The sequence below is a fragment of the Aquarana catesbeiana genome, linkage group LG09 (assembly GCF_042186555.1).
Source record: "Aquarana catesbeiana isolate 2022-GZ linkage group LG09, ASM4218655v1, whole genome shotgun sequence".
NCBI lineage: Eukaryota > Metazoa > Chordata > Amphibia > Anura > Ranidae > Aquarana > Aquarana catesbeiana.
Genome location: NC_133332.1, coordinates 208,084,817 through 208,108,839, shown reverse-complemented (window position 1 = coordinate 208,108,839; position 24,023 = coordinate 208,084,817). Strand labels below are relative to the sequence as shown.

The window sequence follows — 24,023 nt, the reverse complement described above, 5'->3', positions numbered from 1 at the left end:
TTCTATAAAGAATCTGTTCAAAAAGTCCTCCACTCACACTGCCATCACCAGATTGCTGGATTCATTAAGTATAAATAATCAGAAATCAGATGATCAGGTTGTAATAGAGTTGTGATCAGTATTAGTGTCAGTGCATTTCCTGTAGGAAGCATTGCAATGAAAGCTGATACTTTGTTGCCCTCTAGTGGTTTCCTGGTAACGGTTTCCAGGGATACCTGTTTGGCTACAACAAGAGGCTTTAGGTGTTGTGTGTGCTGGGCCTCAGTCTTCTCACTGCTTCACTTCTGTGTCCATAGAGAAAGATGGCTGACAATCCTCCTCCACACATCTCATCAGAAGGTCAGGAGACAACCTACCCCCAAACCAGCGACTTTTATCGAGTGGAGCCCGACTTACCTGCCAAGTTTAATCACCCGGAGACGTGGAGACCAGGATATAGGTACGCAGAACGCATCCATACCGAAGGCCTCATTTATTTATTATGAGTATATCTAATACTGCGATTTTCAAAATGAATAATGTTCCTAAATATGTGAGTAATTTAAAGTGACTAATCTGGCGTAGACAGTAATTATTCGTTTTGTTACTGATCATTTCAGGTCGCCTAACGGATCACTCCACCTAGAAATTCTATTTTAGTTTCTGGTGGATGCCTAGTAGTAAGCCTACTTGGGGGGGACTTCAGAGCAGCTTGCTTGGACTTCTATTACAGAAGTTGTTTGCAAGTCGCGCTGTATGGGGCGGCTTCAGAGTTGCGCGACATTGAAGCCGCCACAGTGTGAGCTGGCACTCCAAGTTTCTTGTTTTAATACTTTTATTTTCTGGAAATAATAAACATGTTTTACTTACCTGCACTGTGCAAGGGTTTTGCACAGAATGGCCCCTCCTATTCTGGGGTCCCCCACTGGTGATCTTGGCTCCTGCTCTTCTCCGAGTGCCCCCATAGCAAGCCGCTTGCTATGGGGGCACCTGTGTGGGCTCAAGCTCAATCCGGGCTGTGTATGTCCATAGACACAGACAGCGCGGCTTGGTCCCACCACCCACTCTCTGCTCACAGAATCTGACGGACAGCAGCGGTAGTCAATGCTGCTGCCGAGTCTTCTCTGAGAAAGGTGAGAAGTGCCGCTGCAGATGAGCACAGCGTTGGATCAGAATCAGGCTCAGGTAAGTCTAGGTTCACACATGTGGTACAGGAAATGCAGCGATCAATCCCTGCATGCAACATCCCTCCACTGTCCGATGCAGGTGTCAATACAAAGGTAACACCCCAAACGCATCGCAAAGGCAGTGCGGTTTGCCTGCACTGGATCGTATGTTACAAAATGACCATGCAATCCATTTGCGGTGCGGCTCCAAAAAGGGTGTCTGCACTTCTTTGGTGCGATTCAAGCCTGTTTAAAATGAATGGGCTCAAATCGCAGCATACTGAGTTGCACAGGAATACGGTGTGGTTGCTGTGCGATTCATATGCAGGATATAGTGTGAACCCGGGCTAAGTTCTTAAGGGTTCCTTGTTTGTGAAATAGTAAGGGCTGGTGTCTTGCCGAGAAAGTTCCCCCGGCAGATAAGGACCCCCCCGTACTGCGCAGGCACAGCGCTTGCACAGTAAGAACTACTAGGAGCTGCCGAAGATAGCTGAAGCTGAAAATCTTCAATCAGCTGTACACGGCGCCTGCGCCCTGGGTCCAGGTTTAAGCCCCACCATCCAAGTGGACCTAGAGGGAGAATAAAAAAGTGCCTCTTACAGGCGCCGTGTACAGCTGATTTCCAACTATTCCGCTTCGGCTATTTCCGCCGGCTCCTACTGTGCAGGCGCAGCGCCTGCGCAGTAGAGGGGGGTCCTTATCCGCCGAGGGGAACTTTCTCGGCAGAACACCGGTTCACATAGGAATGGAGAGCTGTCACAGCGCTTTCCTACTTTGGCAGCTCTGTTCCCAACTGTGGTAGGAGGCAGTGTGGTGTGTGAGGCTGGGTTCACACTTGAAACGGATGCGGCTGACGGCAGGGGTCCGGCGCATCCCTGTTCTCCATTTCAGGGATGAATTTGGACCTGAAACAAAGCCAGGACCCCTGTGCAATCCACTCCGCAGCAGCTCCAGAGATCTGTGACCCGGCTCCATAGAGAGCTGGGCACATTCTCCCGTCATGTAAATTGGATGCAGGGAAATCCATATCCAATTCATGCTAGTGTGAACCCAGCCTGATTCAGCGCATCACACACCGCTCCCTTTTTTTCATATTTGTTCGATCTTTATTTGAAGTATACAAAAGTACACTTCATTCATGGCAGTGTGCTGCTGTACAGTACAATGCAACTATATACAGTGTGCTGCGATAGAATGCAGCTCTGGGCTGTGTTGCAGTGTGAATGTGACACACAGGAAACAATTGTGACAGGTGTTTTACATTGTGACAGCACATAGTGTGAAATCACCCTAAACATTCTGAAATACACCCTTTCCAGCAATCTTTGAACAAAACATAGTTTTTAGTTCACATATATTGCAATACATATTTAAAGGATAAGTTCACCTTTTGAAAAAAAAAAAAAAAGCACTTTTTTTGCAGGTTATTTTTTTTTCTAAGGAGTCCGCAGAGAATTGCACCCACGATCAGTAGATCACTTGTGCAATCTCATGCTCCTGCAGACTCTCAGAATAATTGTCTACCTGTACATCATATGGGCAAGCAGTTACCTGAGAGCAGGAAGATCAATGGACTACGAGGACATTCACCAGCGCCCTCGCAGTTCGGCCTGAAAAGTGCTTCGAAAGTGCCGCAACACTGGAGTTTTTAACCCCTTCTTTGGGGTTAAAAGCATTCTGGATAAACCCTCTGCCATATACCCTTTCTAGCAAACTTTGCACAAAAAACAAATCTCTGCTTTTGTGTAAAGTCTGCAAGAAAGGGTGTATAGCAGTGTGCAGAGGGTTCATCCAGAATTCTTAGTGTTCACACCCCTTTAGCACCTGTTGAGTTATATATATGCATAAGCTATTGGGATTTAAGCACAGGTATATCTTATTGGTATTTTAGCTTAGCTTGCTACCCCTAACCCAGCACTATGTTTCATAAAGATCTCCATCTACAATTAACTTGTCATAAAAACAGACCTGATCTAATGGTTGTTTATGTTTTTCAGAACCAAGCCTGGCAACCCTCTGTACAGGACCACAAATCAAACATATGGGAGTAGGCCGCCCACCGTGCATGAGATGCCGGTAAGATGCAGATTATTTTGCTTGTATGCGTCTGGTGGACAGTAACCATGTTGGACCACCTTTAATTAATAGCAGTTGCATAGCACAGAAGGGACTCTACTAAGGGTCCTGTATGGTTCCCAAGAAATCCTCTCCAGAGAGAAATATGAAGGCTGCCATTGCTGATCTCCTGAAAATGCTATTTCCTGGTGCCTCCATGGCAGCATACCTGTGACAAGTTCCACCCTCAGGACCAGTGAATATTATAAAAGAAAAGGATTAGTGCACTCCCAGCATTCTCCCTTTTTTCATCATAGTCAGTGAATGGTGGTCGAACATTCCTTACATCTGCAGTCAGCAGCTTCCAGCTGGGTTCAAGCCTCTCCCAGGTGCAGTCCCTATTCTTGGGCAGATAAATGCACTGATAAGATAGGGAGTCCCTTCTGTGGGTCTTTTGGGACAGCAGTTGTCTCTTAACTAAGAGCTCCTATCTGAATTTATAGACTGGCATTTGCTCAAGCCTGCAGAAGAGAAAGCAGCTATATCTATTTTTCACTTAGTCTTATCCTTCCAATTCTCCCTCCTGTCATCCATTCTCTCTCGTTTTCCTTTCTTTGCGTTCCTCTCTCTCTTTTTCACTTTCTTCCTCCCCCACCACCTTCCCCTCCTTGTGATATTGTGCCTTCATTCCTGGTTACTATAGTGGGCGGCGCGCACCTCGCACCAGCCTTTCTGAGTCCCTCAGCGACTTCCTGCCCGCTCTGCGCATGCACAGACGTCAGGAGCCAGCTCGGTGGGCCGGGCTGAGTCGGGTGGGCCGCACAAGTCCTAGTGCCACTGGCTGCGCATGCGCGGTCTGGCCTGGGGATGTGGTGGCCATCTTGAATAGGGGCAAATTTTACATTTTTTGCCCTTGTTTGTCAAAATAATTTTTTAGAGGGTTGTATCTTCCATAGATGCCCCTCCCCTCTCCATTGTTTATTGCTGGGGGCTTTCAGCATGGCAGCCTGTTGTCATCTGAGGAAGTTGCCTATGCGGGGAGCTCCTGGAGGGGACCCTGTTTTTTGCCAATGGTAAATGTAATTTCTTTCCTTTTCTTTACTCAGGAATACTGTTTCCTTGCTCCAGTTGAAATACCAGTCGCTAACTCCTTTATCTTTCTCTTGCTGCTTTTTCTGTCTGTTGCCTAAAATAAGCAGTACGCCACCCGAACAAGACCCTCTCCAACATTTAAGGTAGGGACCGTCGTCCAGGTGAGTAAAAAAAAAAAAGAGAGCACTTATGCTTCAGCCTTGTAAGCCAAAAGAAGTCCAAGCGGATATCAAGGCGAAATAAACAAGCCTATGAAGGCCCCAGCTAGGGCACACCATCCAGATCAGAATACCATGCAAGCGGTGAGGGTTCATCCGTGAAAAGACAGTTCTTCACATTCACCAACTCTCAAATCCCTAAATGCTGAGCATGCGGGGTCATCCCATTACCAGCCAATTAGTCTGCAAAAGCTGTTTTAGAGTCTATGCAGCAGACAGAGAGTCAGAGGGTTAACAGGTAAGCCTACTCAAAAGATGGGCAGGGGATACATAGCGGAACGAGCAACAGCAGTTCTATTGCAGCAATTAGCTCAATCTCCTCCAGGGAAGTTAACTCTTCCTGGCCCATCCTCGAGAGAATCCTCTCACCATGCAGCAAGTATCCCACCTAGACATCTGGATGATGGGGGGCCATCTGAAGATACCTCAGAAGAGCTTGGCCCTCGGACTTCAACCTTTTCTTAGTTCAGCCCTGTGTCCAGGCTGTACAGCCAGCTATTGGCTGGGAGAAAGTCGACACTACATCTGAGTAGACAAAAGATGTACTTCCCATTTCTAAAGAAGCAGGTTTCCTTCTTTCGACTGGGTTTCCACTAGTGCGACTTGGGACTTCAAAGTCACATGATAAGTCGTAACCCATGATTCCAATAAGTATCGTTCATCTGTACGATTTCAAGTCGCAGCGATTTCAGAGTAGTCCCTGCACTACTTTGGTCCCACTTTGATGCAACCTGAGGTCCATAGACCTCAAGAATACACAGGCAATGTTTCAAGTCACATCAAAATCGTGCGACTTACAGGTCGCAAGAGTGGAAACATAGGCTTACTCTGATGGATGATATCAGAGACATTGTTGAAGAGGAAAGGAAAAAAAAAAATGTTTTTTACACTCAATTGCCTAGAAAAACTTTGTCTTCGCTCGGAACAAGATTCTACAATGCCAGACGGTCCGCCGGCGGCAGTGTTTCCTATAACACAGAATTTCATCTCACCAATTGATAATTCAGCCTCAATTGAGGATCCTTTAGACAGATGAATAGACCCCAACTTAAAGGAGCTTACCAAATGGCGGTTAAACACCTGGAAGTCAGCAATTGCCTTTATCTGTATCCAAAACCCTGTGGGCAAGGGCCGTAACATCAAAATGTTCCTAGGGAAAATATAGTCAAGGCTTTGGACAAATTATGGCTCTTAACAGACTTCACTGGTGAGACGGCGATGGATACAATTCGTTACTTTGCAAGATCAACGTCACTACTTGTGATAGCCATATGGGTATTGTGGTCAGAACTACGGGCAGCTGACACTCTGCCAAAACAAAATTAGTACACGAGGGCTCGGATCACTATCCAAGCTTCTTTATGAGACCCCTTCTTTATGGGTCTCGGTTCTTATCACTAACCAGACGATATCCTCCTTTTATCAAAAGATCCAGCCCAGCTAGTGGAACAGGTGGATGCTGTGGCCTACACTATCAAGATACGGTTGGATAAATCATCAAATGAGTCATCTTTTCTTCACCTCTAAAGGGACAGTGTCCCTGCCATCTCAGAAAGTGTGCGATCGTTCAGAAAGTAAGGAGAGTGAGGACATGGTCCTACATAACAGCCTTGAACTAACTCAACTTAATAGGGATTTTTGTCTTTTTGTATCCAGATGGTCCCATGGACACCTCAGGGACCTTTTAGCTAGAATTCCTGAAGCAATGGAGCAAACTGTCTATCCCAGTCCATATAGCAAACAAGTTTGATGCACAGGGGTCTGCACTAGTGGACAAAGAGGGAGATGCCTGTAAAGCCATGTCCATTAAGGCATGTCTTCTGGACCACAGTTGCCAATGCAATAGGCTAGGAGGCACATTGCAACCAGATGTTGGTTCAAGAGAGATGATTTGGATAGACAATAGAGCTGCAATATCACACATACATCACCAAGGCGGAACCAACAACAGTTCCTTACTAAGGGAAGTGGAACCCATGTTCATTTGGGTTCCAGAGGGGAATCTGAAGGACCTAAGAGTAGTCTATGTTCCAGCCCACTTAAACACAGACGCCGATCACCTATCCCAAGGATTCCTGGATCCCAACAAATGGTCCCTACAACCGAAGTTATTCAGTTGGATTGTGGGCCAGTGGACCTTTCCTGAACTGCATCCTTTTGCTACAGCAAGCAATACCAAGCTGCAGAGGTTTATTACACATCTACCTCACCCTTGGGCAGAAGCAATAGATGCCCTGTCAAGTCCTTGGACATGCAATATAATTTAGGCCTCCTCGGGCCTCCTACTTCAAATTCTCTTAAGACTTGCAATATCAACAATAAGCTAGCATATAGAAATGAACCCAGTATTAATACCGGAGTTCAGAAAGATGGCTACTTTTGCAGCAGTGAGTCTAAACGAATGGTTCCAAAAAGTACAAAGTTTATTAATGTTAATATCAATACAAAATATTGCACTATGTAGTCAGTAAAAAAGTGCAAACAACTTCACATATCATGCTTTCCGTGTCCCATCCATAGGAGTGAAGACCCGGAAAGAACTCAATATGTACACAGACACGGGAAAACAAAACAACACATATGCGGCACTATAAGACAATTAAACAGAACCCCCCCCCCCCACATAAACACACAGACAGTCCGGACAGCAGCCTATGCATATTCACAGGAAAAATGCCAGCTGAATTGCATATAAATTTGGAACAGATATACATTCATATCTATCTGAAATCACCAAATCATGCAGGTTTCCTGTGAATAGCCCCCGGGGGATGTGGAAAGTTGTATGGTGTATACAAGGATACTAAAAAGTTTCCCCTAAGTGGAGAAAGGTTGGGATTAACTGGATGGGATCACTGACTGAACAATTCTTAATACTGGAGGCCAGCTCAAAATTCTCTGCGCAAAGAAAACAGTCCTTAATTTGACCGACAGCAGGTCTGCAGGTTTGTAGGTCAAAAGTCTTTTCCTCAAAGTGAAATAGGGGCTTCATGCATGGTTTAGTGACCCCCAAGGGGAAATCCTCCTGAAGGATGGTTGGCTGTTGTCATGATGGAATTGGGCGCATTAGCCTATTACCAGTATTAGCTCAAAAAGGGGAATATCAACAATACACAGTGATAACAGTCCTGCCATATTTGCAGGGAGACCCATGATTCCCTAGGGCAGTGGTTCTCAACCTGGGGGTCGGATGACGATTTGCCAGGGGTCACCAAATCCTGGGCTGTTCCTGAAGCCCGCACCACTCTCCCAGCACTTTAATGGCCGCCCAGCAGGCTGGCCATGGAGCCTGTGGAAGCCCAGCTGGGCTGTTCCTGGAGCCCGCAGCCACCCACTCAGCCTCCTACCAGCCCCTCATTCAGTTCACGGCAGAGACTAGAGGTCAGCTGATTGGTGAGGAATGTGAAGTGGGGGAGTTGGAGGAGACCCTATCTCCTGATTTCAGCATAGGTGTCACTGCTGCGAGACACCACAGAGCTGGAGACACAGTGAAGCCGGATACACAGTGAGTTACTCTACCTGTGATTACAGTTGCCATTAAAAGTCCCCACAACATTTCTCAGATCAGCAGATGACCTTGATCTAAGTTGGCTGATCAGAGCTCCCCCCAGCACTGCCACTCATCACAACTCCCCGCCAGCACTGCCACTCATCCCATTCCCCCACCCCCCAAGGCGTAAGAGAAGGAATAAAAATAGAGAATACATGGAAGGGAGAGGAAAATAGGGGGCGGGAACAAAGAAAAAGGGAGAGAAAGAATAATAAAAAGAAGGCTAGAGAGAGGGATGGGAAAAAAAAACAAGAAATTAGGATAGAAAGGGATAAAAGGGAAAGAAAGGAGAACAAAGAGAGTGGTACATCCTAAAACGTACCATAAGGGGTTTTAATACTGTTCAAGGGGAAGGGACTCAGGGAGCGCTAAATGTCTGTGGGTTAGGGGCGCAAATTACTTGCCTTGGGTACTGACAACCCATGCTACGACAATAATTTTACTGTTTCCCCACAACTTGGGAAATTTTATCAAGGGGTCACGGCACTAGAAAGTGGAGAACCACTGCCTTAGGGCAATATTTCTTAGTGTCCAGCCTCTGGTAAAAATTCCTCTGATACCCTTTCTTCTGGCTCGAGGCATCACACCCATCAGAATCCTCACAGATTGAACCTTCACATTAGAATGTTAAAACCGAGGCTTTAATCATTAGCATGTTCCTCCAGAGTTGTTTCAACTCTGCTCAAAGCATAGGAGCCGTCAATGAACAATATGTGTGACACGGTTTGGAATAAGTTTAGATCTTTCGCAAATGGCAAAACTTCAATCCTGATGTACCCTCTTCCTCCCAACTCCTTGACTTCCTGTAAGCAGACCTTGATTTAGGATTAGGATTAGGCAATTTAAAGGTACAGCTTGTGGCAATCTCTGCTGTAACAAGAGATGGGCTGAAGATCCTTTAATAATCAAATTCTTCAAGACAGTCAAGAAGATAAGCCCACCCATTAAAACAAATCTTTCCCACTTGGGATCTCGCTATCACTCTGGAGCCCTTATCCAAACAGCCTTTTGCCCCATCTGATTCAGCATCCTTGTGGAATGTCACTTGGAAACTATTTTTCTTTGTGGTGATGGCATTGGGTTGGGGAGTATCAGAACTTCAGGCTCTGAGATCAGAAGACAATAATATTATTTTTTTGTACTCGGATAGAGTGGAACTTAGACCAGTACATGGATTCATCCCTACGTTCTCATCTTCCTCTACTATCTCCGAGCCTTGGGTCCTGCCAATCTTTTCAGATCCAATTTTGACCTTCTTCACAAAGACGATATTACTTTGGTACACACTATCTTCGGGCCACAACTCCCTTCAGACATCCATCTAATCTATTTGTAATACTCCAAAAAAAAAAAAAAAAAAAAAAAAAGCATCACCTGGGGCCCCATCATGCCTAATCAGGTCTGTGAATATCAGAGCTTTACAATATCTCATAGGACATGTGGTTCTGCAGCAGCTGGGGACCCATAGTTTACAGATCCCTGCTCTAGTACAATAGTTTCATGGATAATCACGTTGGTTAAGCAGGTGTACAGGGATAGGGGACTAGAACCCCCTCTTCAGTTGGGCTGTATGCCACCCGGTTGCTTTCTGCTTCTTTGACGGCCAGAGCAGACGTATCCATCAAAGCGTTCTAAACGGTAGCATCATGGTCATCCCAACATGCGTTTACGAGACGTTAGAGTAGACCCGGCAGCTTTCTCATCTGTAGAAGCTGGCAGACAGGCTGGCATTTGCCTATTTTAAATTCTTTTTCAAAAAAATCTTTTACTATGCATCATCCCATCCATTTCAGCTAGTTATTTGTCATAGGTGTGCTGCCATAGAGGCACCAGGAAAACAGAAAATTGTTTCATACTTACTGTAATTTTCTCTCCCCTTTTTTTTTTTTTTTCGCCACCTCAGCAAACTTAATCCAGAGACAGCTTTCAGCTTTGTACTCATATTTGTCTCTAACTTAGTTACATCATTGTGGCTTTTCAATTATCCAAGTTTAAATTATCCTATTATTACCAAGTTTTAACACATAAAATACATATCAAATACATCTAGCCCATCTGGCCACAATCTTCTTGTTGCTATTATACGTGACTATAAGATATTGCTTTTCTATCTAGTATACCCTTTCCCCCCACCCCCCAATAACCCGACATTATTAAGCTCACCTAGTTTTCAGGGCACACCCAAGATCTAGCTACAGTTCTATACATTGTTCCCTCTTGGCTTTGAAACTTTAAGCTATACCCGATTCAACATCTCTCCCTTATTAGAAAGACGAGTGCTCTCGACTCTAAGATAGCACTGTTAGAGGACACGGCATTGCTTGTACCCACCGGTTCCATAGTCTCTCAAACCTGTTATAGTTACCTAATCTAGTATAGAATGTCCTTTCATTCCACACTGTTGAGTTGACAGCTCCGACCCAAGCTTCCGGGGTTGGAGGTGTTCTTGATTGCCAGGATTGTGCTATTAGTTTTCTAGCTTGAAACAGACATCTTACTACCGCTATAGCTGTGCTCCAATCGCTCGGCCCGGTGTTAACATGTCCCAACACGCAAGTCTTGGGGTCGAACTCTAGGTTGGTACTGAATATGGTATTTATTTTCTTTATAATCTCAGACCAGTACCTAACTAGTCTTGGACACCTCCAGACCATGTGGATTAAGTCGCCAGATCCTCTGCATCTAGGGCACTCGTCGTTGGTTCTACGACCAAACATAAACAGCTTTTTTGGTGTATAGTAAGTTCTGTGCAGCAACATCAGGTGGGAAGCTTTTTGTGCTGGGGAGACCGACACTTCTGATCCTAACTCCAAAATCCTTTTCCACTGCTCATCCGTTATCTCCCCCGCATCAGCCGCCCATCTGTCCCTACCCCCAAGGAGACCTACCTGTGCGTTTCTTCTCTTTATTAGTTGGTTATATGCCTCCGTGATTAAGCCCTTGGTGGACTCTGATTTAATTATTGTTTGTAGTAGTGGCATCCTACACCAATTAGGGGGTTGTCTATTAAGCTGCTTGTTAAGGGCATGCCTAATCTGTAGATAACTATAAAAAACTTGACTTGGTAACCCGTACTCCTGCCTCAGGTCCTCAAACGATTTCAGGATAGTCCCCTCATATAATTGTGCCAGCCGGTTTATCCCACAGTTTTCCCACATCCAATTTCTTTCGACAGTTAGCAATTCATGCAAGTGCTTATTATTCCAAATTGGCGAATATTCTGAAATTCCTTTGTACCCCATTATCCTCTTAACTGTTTGCCAAACCCTAGTGACCAATTTAAACGTCAGGATCTCTCCTTGCAGTGAGTCTGCCTCCAGTGCTTCCACTAGTGAACTGTGTAGGCTCCCCTGAAGGATAATCTTGGCACACTTACTTCCCCCTCCCTCAGTAGCGCATCCTCCCAGTTGTTGTAGCTGGGCTGCCAGGAAATAACTAAACGGATGTGGGATCCCCCTGATGAAGACACGTGACTCCCTGTGTCGAACACGCGTAGGGGAGGGGCCAGGACGGAGCGAGCAGCACTGAGCTGGGCTGGAATGATCTGAACACCCCACAGCGCATTGAATCAGCATTTCCGGACGTATATTCTGCCTGTACTGTTTGGTGCACATTAAGCACCTATGCAATGTGAGTACCCCGGTGTGGGGATTGTTTACACTGGTTACTATTAAATATTTTGGCGATATTACACTATGCAGTCCCTTCTTTTTCTTTTGGTATGATGCCTATGGAGTCCTAAGAGAGCTTGATGGGAGATCATCTGGTGTCCTGATTACTGAGCCCAGGGGTGGCTCCAAAGCGTGTTTGGACGCAGCTAATCCCTGTGTCACGCGCTCAGAGGTGAGCGCAGCTACTTTGGGGGTCACCAGGGCACATTTGGGCACTGTGGTTCCACGATCCGTCTCCCATGTGAAGCACCTTTTTGCACCATTGGATTCTTTTCCGCCACACACTGTTACGTGATATGGATTTGGAAGATTTTCCTCACATTTAAAAGACTATTATCACCCAATTAATATATATGGTTTTTTATATGTTTTTATCACTTATTGCTTATAGAGTTTTTTTCACAGTTTGTATGCTAATTATCGTATTTACAATGCATGCCTTTTCACTTGCCACTATTGTATATAAGCAGTTTTCCTTGCACGTAGCACTTTAGATTGGATTTATGCATGGCACTTTGATGTAAATTTCAGGCGCATTTATTGATATTTATTTGGTTATGTCCTCTATATATAAATAGGTCGCTTATCATTAAGCGCAATATACTGGTATTTTATATTCAATAATACGGTGGATTTAATTATATGTCACATATTGTATATTTTGATTTGAGATTGGAAGCACATACACTGGGCACTTTTAGATTGATAAGGTGAATATATACCTAAGCGCAACGCATTTTTTCCATTTAGAATGCTATAACCTGGTTCCAATATATTGTGATGTTAATTGATGTTCTTGTTGTGAACTGGCAATCTGCCATTATAGCTGAAGTCCCCCAACATCTCTCCCTACATAGTGAACACTTTGATTGGAATTCATGTTATTGGAAGTTCTAACAACACAACAGCTACAGAGATGCTTACACCCCACTGAGCCTTCTCATGGTCCGTTGAGTAATGGAAATCCATTCTCTATGATCTGTTCACATACAAAGTCAATGTGAAATGCTGGCCTCTTTTTTTTTTTTTTACATACATTTCCAGTGATGTAATCAGGCCTACATCTGCTTCAATGGGCTCAGGTTCTGTTTTTTTTAGGCACTGAATGTACAAAGTTGTATGGTACTACTGTCAGACCTAGATTTGTGAAAGGGTACTGTAATCCTAAAGGAAAATCATTTGCAGTGTAAAGTTTTATACTTGGTTACCACTTTATTAGGTATCCCTGTTTGCTAATGCAAATAGAGCATCGTATGGCTGCATCTTCATACATAAAGCATGCAGACATGGTTAGGAAGTTTATCTTCTGGATCAAACATCGGAACAGCCTACACAAATTTGACTGTGGAATGATTGTTGGTAGCAGATGAACTGGTTGCAGCATCACAGGAACTTCTGGCCTTCCTGGATTTACAAATTATTGACTGTAGGTAGGTCAGAGGAGAATCGCTATTTTAAGCTGACATAGTCCACAGCCACTCTGTGAAGCATTGCTGTACTGAAGGCCTTCACTGAACACACATTTGGAGCCTTGTAAAGAATGGACTCCAGCAGCAGAAGACCTGGTCCTTTTCTCCAAAATTTGTGAATATTGGAAACCAGATGTAAAAAAGTGGGGATCATAACAAATATATGGCCCAGACTGTTGATAGACACATAAGGCTGTTAGGATGTTGTATAATAGCTGCTCTCCTATTGAAAGGACACAAAAAAACCCCATAAAGACAGTACGTATACTGATTAACCAATCCACTACTAGCAAAATATTTAGGAACGTTCTTCCAGTTTTATGTCCATGCTTATGAAGTTCAGTTTCTCAATGTACTATTCAGATTTTGATTCATTGGTTCACAAGACCCATATTTTGGGTTTGCCAGACCTGTTCCTGCCAGAGTGCCTTTTGTTGGTGTAGGAAACTGTACTTGCTGACACCCTTGGGTTTCCCCTAATAATGGTGTGTTTTCCTTTTTGTTAACCACTTCCTGCCCATGATTTGTTCATTATACAGCCTCACAGCCATTCTCTAGTTCTGGGAGGGCGTCCTTGCATGTTCTCTCATGTGCACACTTCCCACACGCCCCCTGGGGTGCTCATCAGGGACTCTCTGTGAGTGCTGTGTGCCTTGGACACAGCACATCATAGACCAGGGTAAAAGGGCAATCACAGCGTCCCTTTACCAAGTGATCACAGATATAAACATAACCGTTTTTTGTCTGTTAATGGCTCTCTTTCCCTCACACAGAGACCGCATGTGGGGGAAGGAGAGCCAGATCTGTGGGGAGCAGTGAGTAGTGTTTTACAGTGGTACATCAGTGCAAGGATCTTCAGTGCACATCAGTGAGGAAGAAAAATTACTTATTTGCTACATTTTATAACAAAATGTTTTTTTTCTTCAAAGTGTTCAGTCTTGTATTATTCATTTAGCAAAAAATAAAATCCCCAATTAAATACCACTAAAAGGAAGCTCTATCTGTCTCACCAAATGGAATAAAAAGGTCTTTGGGTGCAGTTGTTACATGACGAGTAATTGTCGTTCAAAGTGTGACAATGTTGAAATCTGAAAATTGGCTTGGGCAGGAAGGGGTGAAAGTGTCCAATATTGAAGGGGTTGGGATTGAAGTTTGGGATTTAAAAAAACACAAACCTATACAGTATATTCATCTCCATGTTGCAACATCGATATGATGCTACAGCTATCCCCTGCCAGGTATACGCCCAAGAAATCGAGAATTAAGCACTCACAAGACTACTGATCTCTTGGTTCTTGGTCTTCCTGGAGCAGAGCGATGACTGTCAGAGACCACTCTCTGCTCTGCCCCTCCAGTGTTCACTGGAGCTCCAGGCTGGAGAGGGGATGGGAGCAGCTGGCCTAAGCTCTCGGCAGTGCACTGAGGTGTTTGAGCCAGCAGGGTGAATCCCCACAATGTGTTCGAGAATCCTTCCAAATTCTGGAGTGGCCCTGTGATGTTAGCTGATTCTGGCTCTCAGGAAAGCAAAAGTAAGTGCACTCCTGTGACCCAGAAGACAAGTAAGGCCAAAAAAAGCTTTGGCTATACTTCATTTTTAATTGCCCTTTTTCTCTGTATTATGAGAGCTACTACTTTCTGAAGTGCAATAGTAACCAAAGTTGTGGGTGTAGTAAACAGTTTCTTCACACATTTCCTTATACAGGGGATTTGCAAATCATTAAACTTTTTGGAACCTGTAGCAATTATTTGTATAAACATTCAAGGTCTATATTGCTTCCATTGCTGCAAAAAAGCTCAAAGTTGTCAACCCATTACTCCAACCCTTACTGAAATTTACATTCTTTTTCAGTATTTGGTCACCTAATTTTTTTATGTTTGCTATGATGAAGCTGCAAATAAAATGTTGTTTATTGGATATCCTCCTCTCTCTACTTACAGACAAAGTTTAAAGGAGTTTCCGACAAGTTTTCAGAAGCTGCTACAAAATGCGGCAATTATAGAAATAATGGACTCAACACACACACAGAGAAAAGTTTTGTGACGGGACCAGACAATCTAATCACCTTCCATGACAGACTGAATTTTCACCGGAGCTACAACATCAGTGGGCCATCACAGTCAGCTTGATTACCATTTATTTGACAAAACTTTACTACCTGAGCTGTGAAACTGAATAACTTAATATACAGATTCCTGCTTTTCCTAAGGACCATTTCCTGTGTATTAGATGGTGATTCATAAAGGGTCAGTCTATCTAGTGATATTTCAGTTATGTGTGGAGTCTTAGTTTGTCTTTGGTTTATTTCTTTTGGGAAATTCAAGAGCATTCTTGTCCACCTTGTGATGTTGCCATTTCTTTGTAATATAAAATAAATACAAATACAAATAAAGGGTCCCAAAATGTGGAGAGCTCATCAATGGGGCCCCCAAAAGATGAACAAAATGGTCACAGGGTTTACCTTCCAGAAATATCAGATCTGGTTGGATAAATATTGACCTATAAAAAAAAAGGAAAGGAAGCACACAAAATTACCACCTTAATATTAATAATTCATGGGGTTGATTACGGTACTAAATATAAATAAGACTGTGCACTTTGCAAATGTTGTTGCACTCGTTTTCCCCAGTGAATGTGGCAAAGCTCTACTGATTTCCATCATCAGATCACGTGCAAGCAAAAATGCTGTTTTTTTTTTTGCACCTGATTTGGTATTGTTTATAAAGTAAAGCTTCACCACCTCACTAAGGCAAATGGGGAAAATGAGTGCAAATGCACTTGCAAAGTGCGCAGTCTATTTACCTTTAGTAAATCAAACCCCATGAGTTCACAAAAAGGAATGTCCTTAAAGTGGTTCTAAAGCCTAATTGTTTTTTGTTTTATTTTGCCTTACCTTAATGCATTCCCTGCATTAGGGTAAAAAACACTCCACTAACTGTCCCCCATCCTTAAACACTTACCTGCCTGACTCCTCCACCATTCCAGCACTGTCCCATCTGCAGCAGCACTGCTCTCTCTTCCTGGTCTCACAGGAGACTCTGAGCCAGCCAAATCCTGTGAGAGGAGAGCGGGGTCATGGCCGAGCTGTGCTGTGTGTGTCTATGGATGCACAGAGCCTGGCTTGCGTGCACGCCCACACGGGTGCCCCCTCAGCACATGGCTTGCTGAGGGGGAACTCGGAGGAGAGAGGGAGCAGACAACGCTGCGAGGCGACTCCAGAAGTAGAAGTAATGGACCTCTCTGTGCAATACCATTGCACAGAGCGGGTAAGTTTTTAGCATCTTTTTAATTTAATTGAAAAAAAAAAATTGTCTTTACAATCACTTTATTAATGTGATGAATCCAAGGTACTGACTCACAGTCTCTGGCAAATGGGTCTATTAATATCATGAAGTAATCCTCCTGCTGCTCCTTTGGTGAGATCCAGTTTGAACACTCAGAAAACAAGGAAGAGAAAGGGGGCAGAGGAGCAAATAATATTAGTACAAATGTATTCAATTAAATAGGTGCTGGGAAGGTCTGAGAAGCTTCCTTATCAACAGTGCAGTTGTCAGTGTGTGAGACGATCCTGGTGCGCTAAGGCAGTGTTTCTCAACTCTGTCAGTCTTCAAGGCGCCCCAACAGGTCATGTTTTCAGGATTTCCCTAAGATGAAACGGCTGTGGTAATTACTAAGGCAGTGAAACTAATCAAATCACCTGTGCAACATAATGGAAAGCCTGAAAACATGACCTGTTGGGGTGCCTTGAGGACTGGAGTTGAGAAACACTGTGCTAAGGAACTGATAGGTGGAGCAGAGAGTTTCTCAGGCTTTCCCAGCACCTATTCTGCTGACATTTTTCTTTTCACTGGACAATTGTCTTACTAATTTTAATCGCTCCTGTGCCTTTCTCTTAGTCCATTCAAAACAAATGGGCTGCTTTTCTGCAAGACGTGTTAATGTGTGTGGTAATTTATCCCACCAGTATTAATTCAGCTTTAAACGATCAAGCAAATCTATTTACTTGCAGTTTTGGTGGATGTTCATTTTTAGTTTTTTTGTGGTGATGTAAACTAGTGAATAAAAATTTCCACCAGCTGTTATTTTTTTATTCAGAAGGTTCCCAGCACCATTTTCTGTCACAGCTGTGAAGAGGAAGGGGGGGGCACTACCAACATTGCCTTTCTCTGCACCAAAGGGGTTACAATCTAATGTCCCTACTACACTAATGCCCCGTACACACGGTCGGATTTTCCGATGGAAAATGTCCGATCGGAGCGTGTTGTCGGAAATTCCGACCGTGTGTGGGCTCCATCGGACATTTTCCATCTGATTTTCCGACACACAAAGTTTGAGAGCAGGAGATAAAATTTTCCGACAACAAAATCCGTTGTCGGAAATTCCGATCGTGTGTACACAAATCCGACGGACAAAGTGCCACGCATGCTCAGAATAAATAAAGAGATGAAAGCTATTGGCCACTGCCCCGTTTATAGTCCCGACGTACGTGTTTTACGTCACCACGTTTAGAACGATCGGATTTTCCGACAACTTTGTGTGACCGTGTGTATGCAAGACAAGTTTGAGCCAACATCCGTCGGAAAAAATCCATGGATTTTGTTGTCGGAATGTCCAAACAAAGTCCGACCGTGTGTACGGGGCATTATACATCATACATTTACATCCTGTCACCCATATGCTGTCGCACTAGTGAAAATTGAATGACACAAGGCAATTACTAAATTCTGAATAAACGGAAACTTTATTATGCAAAACATGAAAATACAGAGAAGAGGACACAGTATACACACAGTACAATGTGAATGCTCAGACATTGCTTTCTTGGTCTATATAAGGTTCTCATGTTTACAACACATCCAACTAGCAGACTAGAAATGAAGGGCCAGATGAATTGTGATATCACCCTGAGTATCCAGTCAGATACTTCCATTTACCATGGGAAACATCTCCACTTGTCTTTTACATAATTTGCAAGAGATCTCAATGGAACTGCAATTACCTTAACAAATGAACATAAGCTACTCAAGTGATTCTTGGTTGCATCTATTGTGCAGTAAATTACGGCAATCACTTACTACGTGTAAAAGCTAACAGGCTTAACTCCAAACTACAGAGATGCCAATGATCCATAATCAGGTTCAGCTATTAAAGTGTCCAATATAGGAAGTGTGGTGTTTAATGTCAACCTAAAGCTTTCTAGCTCTTTTGACCAGCATCACAGAACCATGATTTATCACTGACGGGATGTTAAAGAAGCTGCTCCCATTGGTTGATTCCCAGAAGTGGTGCTAGTTTCAGGCAGGGTGTGTCATTGTGCATGATGCTATGGGAGTGCTCTATGCTTGATACGATCACTGGATGTAGTAGTAGTTGGGCAATGGCGGCCACAGTGCTTGATAGGAGCTTCATCTGCACCAGGTAACAGCTGTCCGGATAGGTTCTCTTTGTCTGGGATAAGTACTTCTTAGGCCCCATTTTCAAACCAGTTACAGCTGACAGCTAGAAACTTACAACTTGCTATAGAGGCAACAGTACTGTTCTGATCAATGAATTCCAATATTAAAGCAGAAATAAACCCTGAACTCCTTTATAGCCAAGGAAGCTGCCATCTTAGCCTCCGATTGATCGGCAGTTGCCATGGTGCTGCAAGTGATCAGTTATGACACCAGCCATTTAATGGTTTTGAAGTTCAGTTGACAGCACTAGCAACTGTAACAGTTTTCATTCACGGCTTGCCTTGAATGTAACTGTTTTAGGGCACAGTTAAAGTGGAAATGTACTATAAAAATATTTCAAACAGGTAGGCTTTGAATACTTAAGAGACAGACTATGGGGAGATTTACTAAAACTGATGCACACACAATCTGGTGCAGCTCTGCATAGTAACCAACCCGCTTCCAACTTCAGCTTGTTCTATTAAGCTTTGACAACAAGCCCTCATTCACAACAGTGGAATTTGTCATGCAATTTAACAGTTCCAAATCGCATGACAAGTTGCACCTCATTGCTGGCAATAAAAGTGTTCATATAGCCGCGGCTCATGTCTCAGCGATTATGAAAAAGGTTCCTGCACTACTTTTTTCCCGATTTCATTGCGACTTGAATATACTTCTGTTAAATAAGGTCGCAAGTAGCAATGAAATTTAGCTTTGCAAATCTCACTGATCTGCGGCCTTGAAATCGCGATGAAGTAGTGTGATTTCAAAGCTGCACCAGTGTGAACCTGGGCTAAAACCTAGAAGCTGATTGGTTACTATGCACAGCTGAGATTCCGTGTACACCAGTTCTAGTAAATCTCCCTCATGGCTATTGAAGTATTCTTACCTGCCTGTTTGCAGTGTACACAAATGCAGCTTAGTGTACAATTTCAGCATCTGCAAAATGAATGAACTCCCGCTTATGTTTTGGAGTGACATCATCTTGGCCCAGCCAATGGAAATGACCAAAGGTTGACCAAAGATTGAAACTCGTAAGACCGGCCGCAGATGTTTGTAGCCAGCTAGGGAGTGGGGATGAGTATATTTCCACTTGAAGGACAGCTCTCATATTCAGTGTATCTTGTTAGGAGATAATCTTCAATGAATGCTCTGATTGAGATTACACCTTTCCTGTCATATGATACTAGTGAAGAGCATGCACATGCAGATTTTCCATCTCTCACATTTGTATGACAGGAGAGTGAGGTCCTTTCAGTTCTAAATGGAAGCAGCTCTATATGGGGGGCTCAAATCTTTCACCACTTTTAAAGCAGAGAACCAGATTATTGTCATTATATAACAGTTTGTGACCAATAACTGCAAGGGAAATTGCATAAAAGTCCCCTTAAATCTCTGTAAACAATTACTAGTAACCCAGGACACACATTTCTTTACAGTGTAACATATTAACACAACATTGACAAACTCATATAAAAATAGATAAACAGTGGCATTATACACTGCAGCTCATAAAGCATTAGTAGAGATCTCTGGAAATAAAAACCCCGTCTGTGTCTCCCCTGGCGAGATTAAAGTGGTGGTAAACCCACTTTTTCATTTTGTACCTACAGGTAAGTCTGTAATAAGGTTTACCTGTAGGTACAGTGAATATCTACTAAACTTGCACAGTTTAGGAGATATTCACACTGCATGCAGCCGGTGACGTTACCGGCGCACTCGCTCTAAAGGTCCGACATACCGTGTCAGACCTTGAGAGCCTGTGTGGTAGCCAAGGGCTTTCATGCACATGCGTGGAAGTGACATCATTGCGGCCCTGGCCACTCGTGTAGCCGGAGGCTGCGAACCCAGAAGGAAGATCGGGGGAAGATGGAAGCCCTGTCAGCAGTGACAGCGCACTGCTGGAGTGCTTCGTTATAAGGTAAGTCTCCCATAATCTGCTTGTATGCGGTGCATACTACCACATTATGACATTGCCTTGCATGGGAGGTTTTTTTTAACCTGCGGTTTACTTCCGCTTTAACTGTCACAGTGCTAAGAATCAGAAAACCACTCCTAAAGCCACATCCATATTTAGAGAAAGAGGACCAAAGATGGCCCTAGATCAGACTTTAGAAGCAAAATGGACGAGAATTTATAAAAAAATATATTTTATTGATAACAATTAATCATACATAGAGCAAGTATCGAAAGAATTAAAAAACACCAACAATTAACATGAATGTATGGTATAACAAAAGGGTTAACACCATATAGACAACAGTGAGCCCCTATGCGTCCTAGGGGCTCTCTGTTGTCTATATGGTGTTAACATTTTTTTTACACCATACATTCATGTTAATTGTGTGTTAATTGTTGGTGTTTTTTAATTCTTTTGATACTTGCTCTATGTATGATTAATTGTTATCAATAAAATATATTTTTTTATATACTCGCCTCGATTTTGCCTCTAAAGTCCGATCTAGGGCCATCTTTGGTCCTCTTTTTCTCTAAAATTTGTCACAGTGCTAAAAATTGATGAGAAGTCTAAAATTTTATTTAATGGATTAAGAAGTTAGGGAAAATCTACCAGTGAAGGAACCGATTCCAGTGTCAACTAAGATGAATTTCCTTTTGACTTGAAAATATTTCCTGCAGTGATTAGAAAAATTAACATTTAACTTTTGTTACAAGGACAGGAAGAGAAGGGAAATCTAACCAACAGAACACAGACAGAAAACAAGCAAAAAAAAAATATATCAGGGATTTTACCCATTCCATCCAAAACTAAAATAAAAAGGTTTTCTCTTTAGATACTCTGAGAACATGGGAATACAGAGAAAAGTGCTGAACAAGTTTACCTCCTTCACAAGAAAAAAAAACATTTCACTTAAAGCAGTGTTAACCCCAAAACGCAAATGTAATATATAGCACCTTACCAATCCTTAAATATGAAGACTGTATTAGTTTTCCCTTTTAGGCCTTTTTTTTCCCCCCTTTAATTTCACCTGGTGATTCACCCAGTAAAACACTTACTGTCTTAGATTGTCTCCTCTCTGAATAGAGGAGCAACAGAGACACCTTTGGACAGCAGCATTGTGAATCTGAGGAAAGGGTAGTGTTAGATGCACCAGGAGATTTAGATGAACTTGACTATCAAATTAAAGCTAAACTTCAGCTAACACTTGTAAGCAGCTACAGCAACAGTTTTCTTTTTCCTATTCGGATAAATGTTTTACATGAAAAGCTGGCCATTGTAAGTTCCCCTGTCAGTATTAAATAATTTGTCTCAACCCTCTGATGCAGGGGTCTCAAACTGGGGGCCCTCCAGCTGTTGCGAAACTACAAGTCCCATGGGGCATTGCAAGACTGACAGTTGCAAGCATGACTCCCACAGGCAGAGGCATGATGGGACTTGTAGTTTTGCAACAGCTGGAGGGCTGCCAGTTTGAAACCCCTGATTTTCGCTTCTGATCTATTAAAGGAAGTTGAAGAATAAAAGACTCACTGGTCGAAAGACCAGATGAGAATAAAGAAAAGAAAAAGCCTCATAAAAAGCTAATGCAGTCACCACATCTAAAAATAAATCAGTAAGCTGCACTATAATACATTTTTGCTTTTGGGTTTAACGGCTTTGATGATGATCCTATTATGCAGTTTATAAACGTGGACATATATGCAATTCTGTCAACACCTTGCAACACAAAATAAACAATTATTTCAATTTTTATCCACTGATCTTCTCAGCACTGAGGTCCCCATACAAAACAGAGGAACCATTCTTAATTAGATAATTATATGATGTAGAAAATTGCAAAACAGAAAACTTGCATCAAATTTTCATAGTCGGTGCCTTTAAGGAATGAGCAGGAAGAGAGTCATTTGGATGCAGCTGCGATGTAAACTGATTCTCCTGTAAAAAAAAAACAAAATTACATAGCACTCAGTATCACATCTACAGGATCAAGTCCAGTGTTCTAGAGCCTGCTGCTGTTGTGGAGCTTTGTACTGGGGATTTCCTTCTCTAAGCACCAACACAGGTCAGTAATACATTTTCAGATACCCTACAAATAAAAACAACATGAAATGACACCTACTTTATATTCTATAGTTTAGAACAGTGGTCTCCAAACTGCTGGCCTTTATGGCAATATTCTTTCCAATGACACCAAAAATGGGGCACTATTCCTCCCACTGACACCGATGATGGGGTACTATTCCACCCACTGACACCAATGATTGGGCACTATTTCTCCCACTGACTCCAATGATGGGGCACTATTTCTCACACTGACATCAATGATGGGACACTATTCCCCCCACTAATACTAATGATGGGGCACTGTTCCTCCCACTGATACCAATGATGGGACACTATTCCTCCCATTGATACCAATGATGGGACACTACTCCTCCCCAATACTAAACTTGGGGCACTATTACTCCCACTGATGCTGGGACATTTTCTACTCCCACTGGCCACAGTCTAGCCCCCTTAAGATCTAACTGACAGTAAAGTGGCCCCTTGTTTAGAAAGTTTGGAGACCCCTGGCTTAGAACTTACAAGGGGTGCTGACAATAAAGCTTTAAAATGTATGTAAAGTACTTGAAAACACCAAATGTTTTCATAAACCCAAAAAAATGTGCCCATTATTCTTCAGGAATTATATAGCACCAACAGTTTGGGCAGCACTTTACAAAATAAAGTGAATCAGTAAAGTTACAATTTAATTCAAAACAAAGGGATTAGGAGGGCCCTGCTTGTGACAGCTTGCAATCATAAAAGGAGGATAAAGTAAAAGTTCAGTTGTTGGGTTGGAGGCGGGATAACTCTTCACTGAACAGTTACGTTTCCGGGGATGGCCTAAAAGCAGACAGAGTAAAGCCCCGTACACAAATGTTGGGAATGTCAATAAAAACCGGCCAAATGTCAATAAAAACCAGCCAACATTCGGCCCGTGTGTATGTCGGTCTGTCGGATGAGCATACTGCAAAACCAGCGGCCAACCGATTCCCGTTCAGTGCTCAGCCAACCGCTCAGCGGGGGAGATCTGGCTGCGACCAGAGCTGTCAGTTCTTTTTCATTCAACCCAGAAAAAAACTTGTAGTGTGTACCAGGCATAAGGCTCCATTCTCACCATGGAGTTCCATTTTGTGGGCGGAGTCCCTGTGAATCTGCCCGTGATTCCGAACCACTGCAAATCGCGAAACGCCTTTGGGATCCCTGTTACTTTCAATGGCACCCAAATCGTGATGAGATTTTGACGTGGTTGTCGCCTGACGAATTGCGGTAAAATTGCGCAAACAGAATCACGGGACGCCTGTCACCCAAAAGAAGTTCCGGAACTTGGAATATGGATATATGGAAAGAACCTGCACTCTGGAGTCCATCCAAATTCTTATTTGTACAA

General features: G+C 43.2%; 1 protein-coding gene across 1 annotated transcript; it reads left to right on the top strand.

Annotated features, from left to right (window-relative positions):
- Nucleotides 1-187: 187 nt before the first annotated feature.
- Nucleotides 188-17,275, top strand: PIERCE1 (piercer of microtubule wall 1). The gene is made up of 3 exons (XM_073599611.1): nucleotides 188-439; nucleotides 3,143-3,221; nucleotides 15,139-17,275. Exons 1-3 carry the CDS (start codon nucleotides 303-305, stop codon nucleotides 15,325-15,327), a joined length of 405 nt encoding a protein of 134 aa, XP_073455712.1. The 5' UTR covers nucleotides 188-302; the 3' UTR covers nucleotides 15,328-17,275.
- The last annotated feature ends 6,748 nt before the right edge of the window (nucleotides 17,276-24,023 follow it).

Bases quoted from the DNA above. Each gene is read 5' to 3' on its own strand.
- PIERCE1 (XM_073599611.1), top strand. From the start codon at position 303: ATGGCTGACAATCCTCCTCCACACATCTCATCAGAAGGTCAGGAGACA. The intron at 440-3,142 runs GTACGCAGAACG...TATGTTTTTCAG, and splicing joins ACGTGGAGACCAGGATATAG to AACCAAGCCTGGCAACCCTC. The intron at 3,222-15,138 runs GTAAGATGCAGA...CTCTACTTACAG, and splicing joins CCACCGTGCATGAGATGCCG to ACAAAGTTTAAAGGAGTTTC.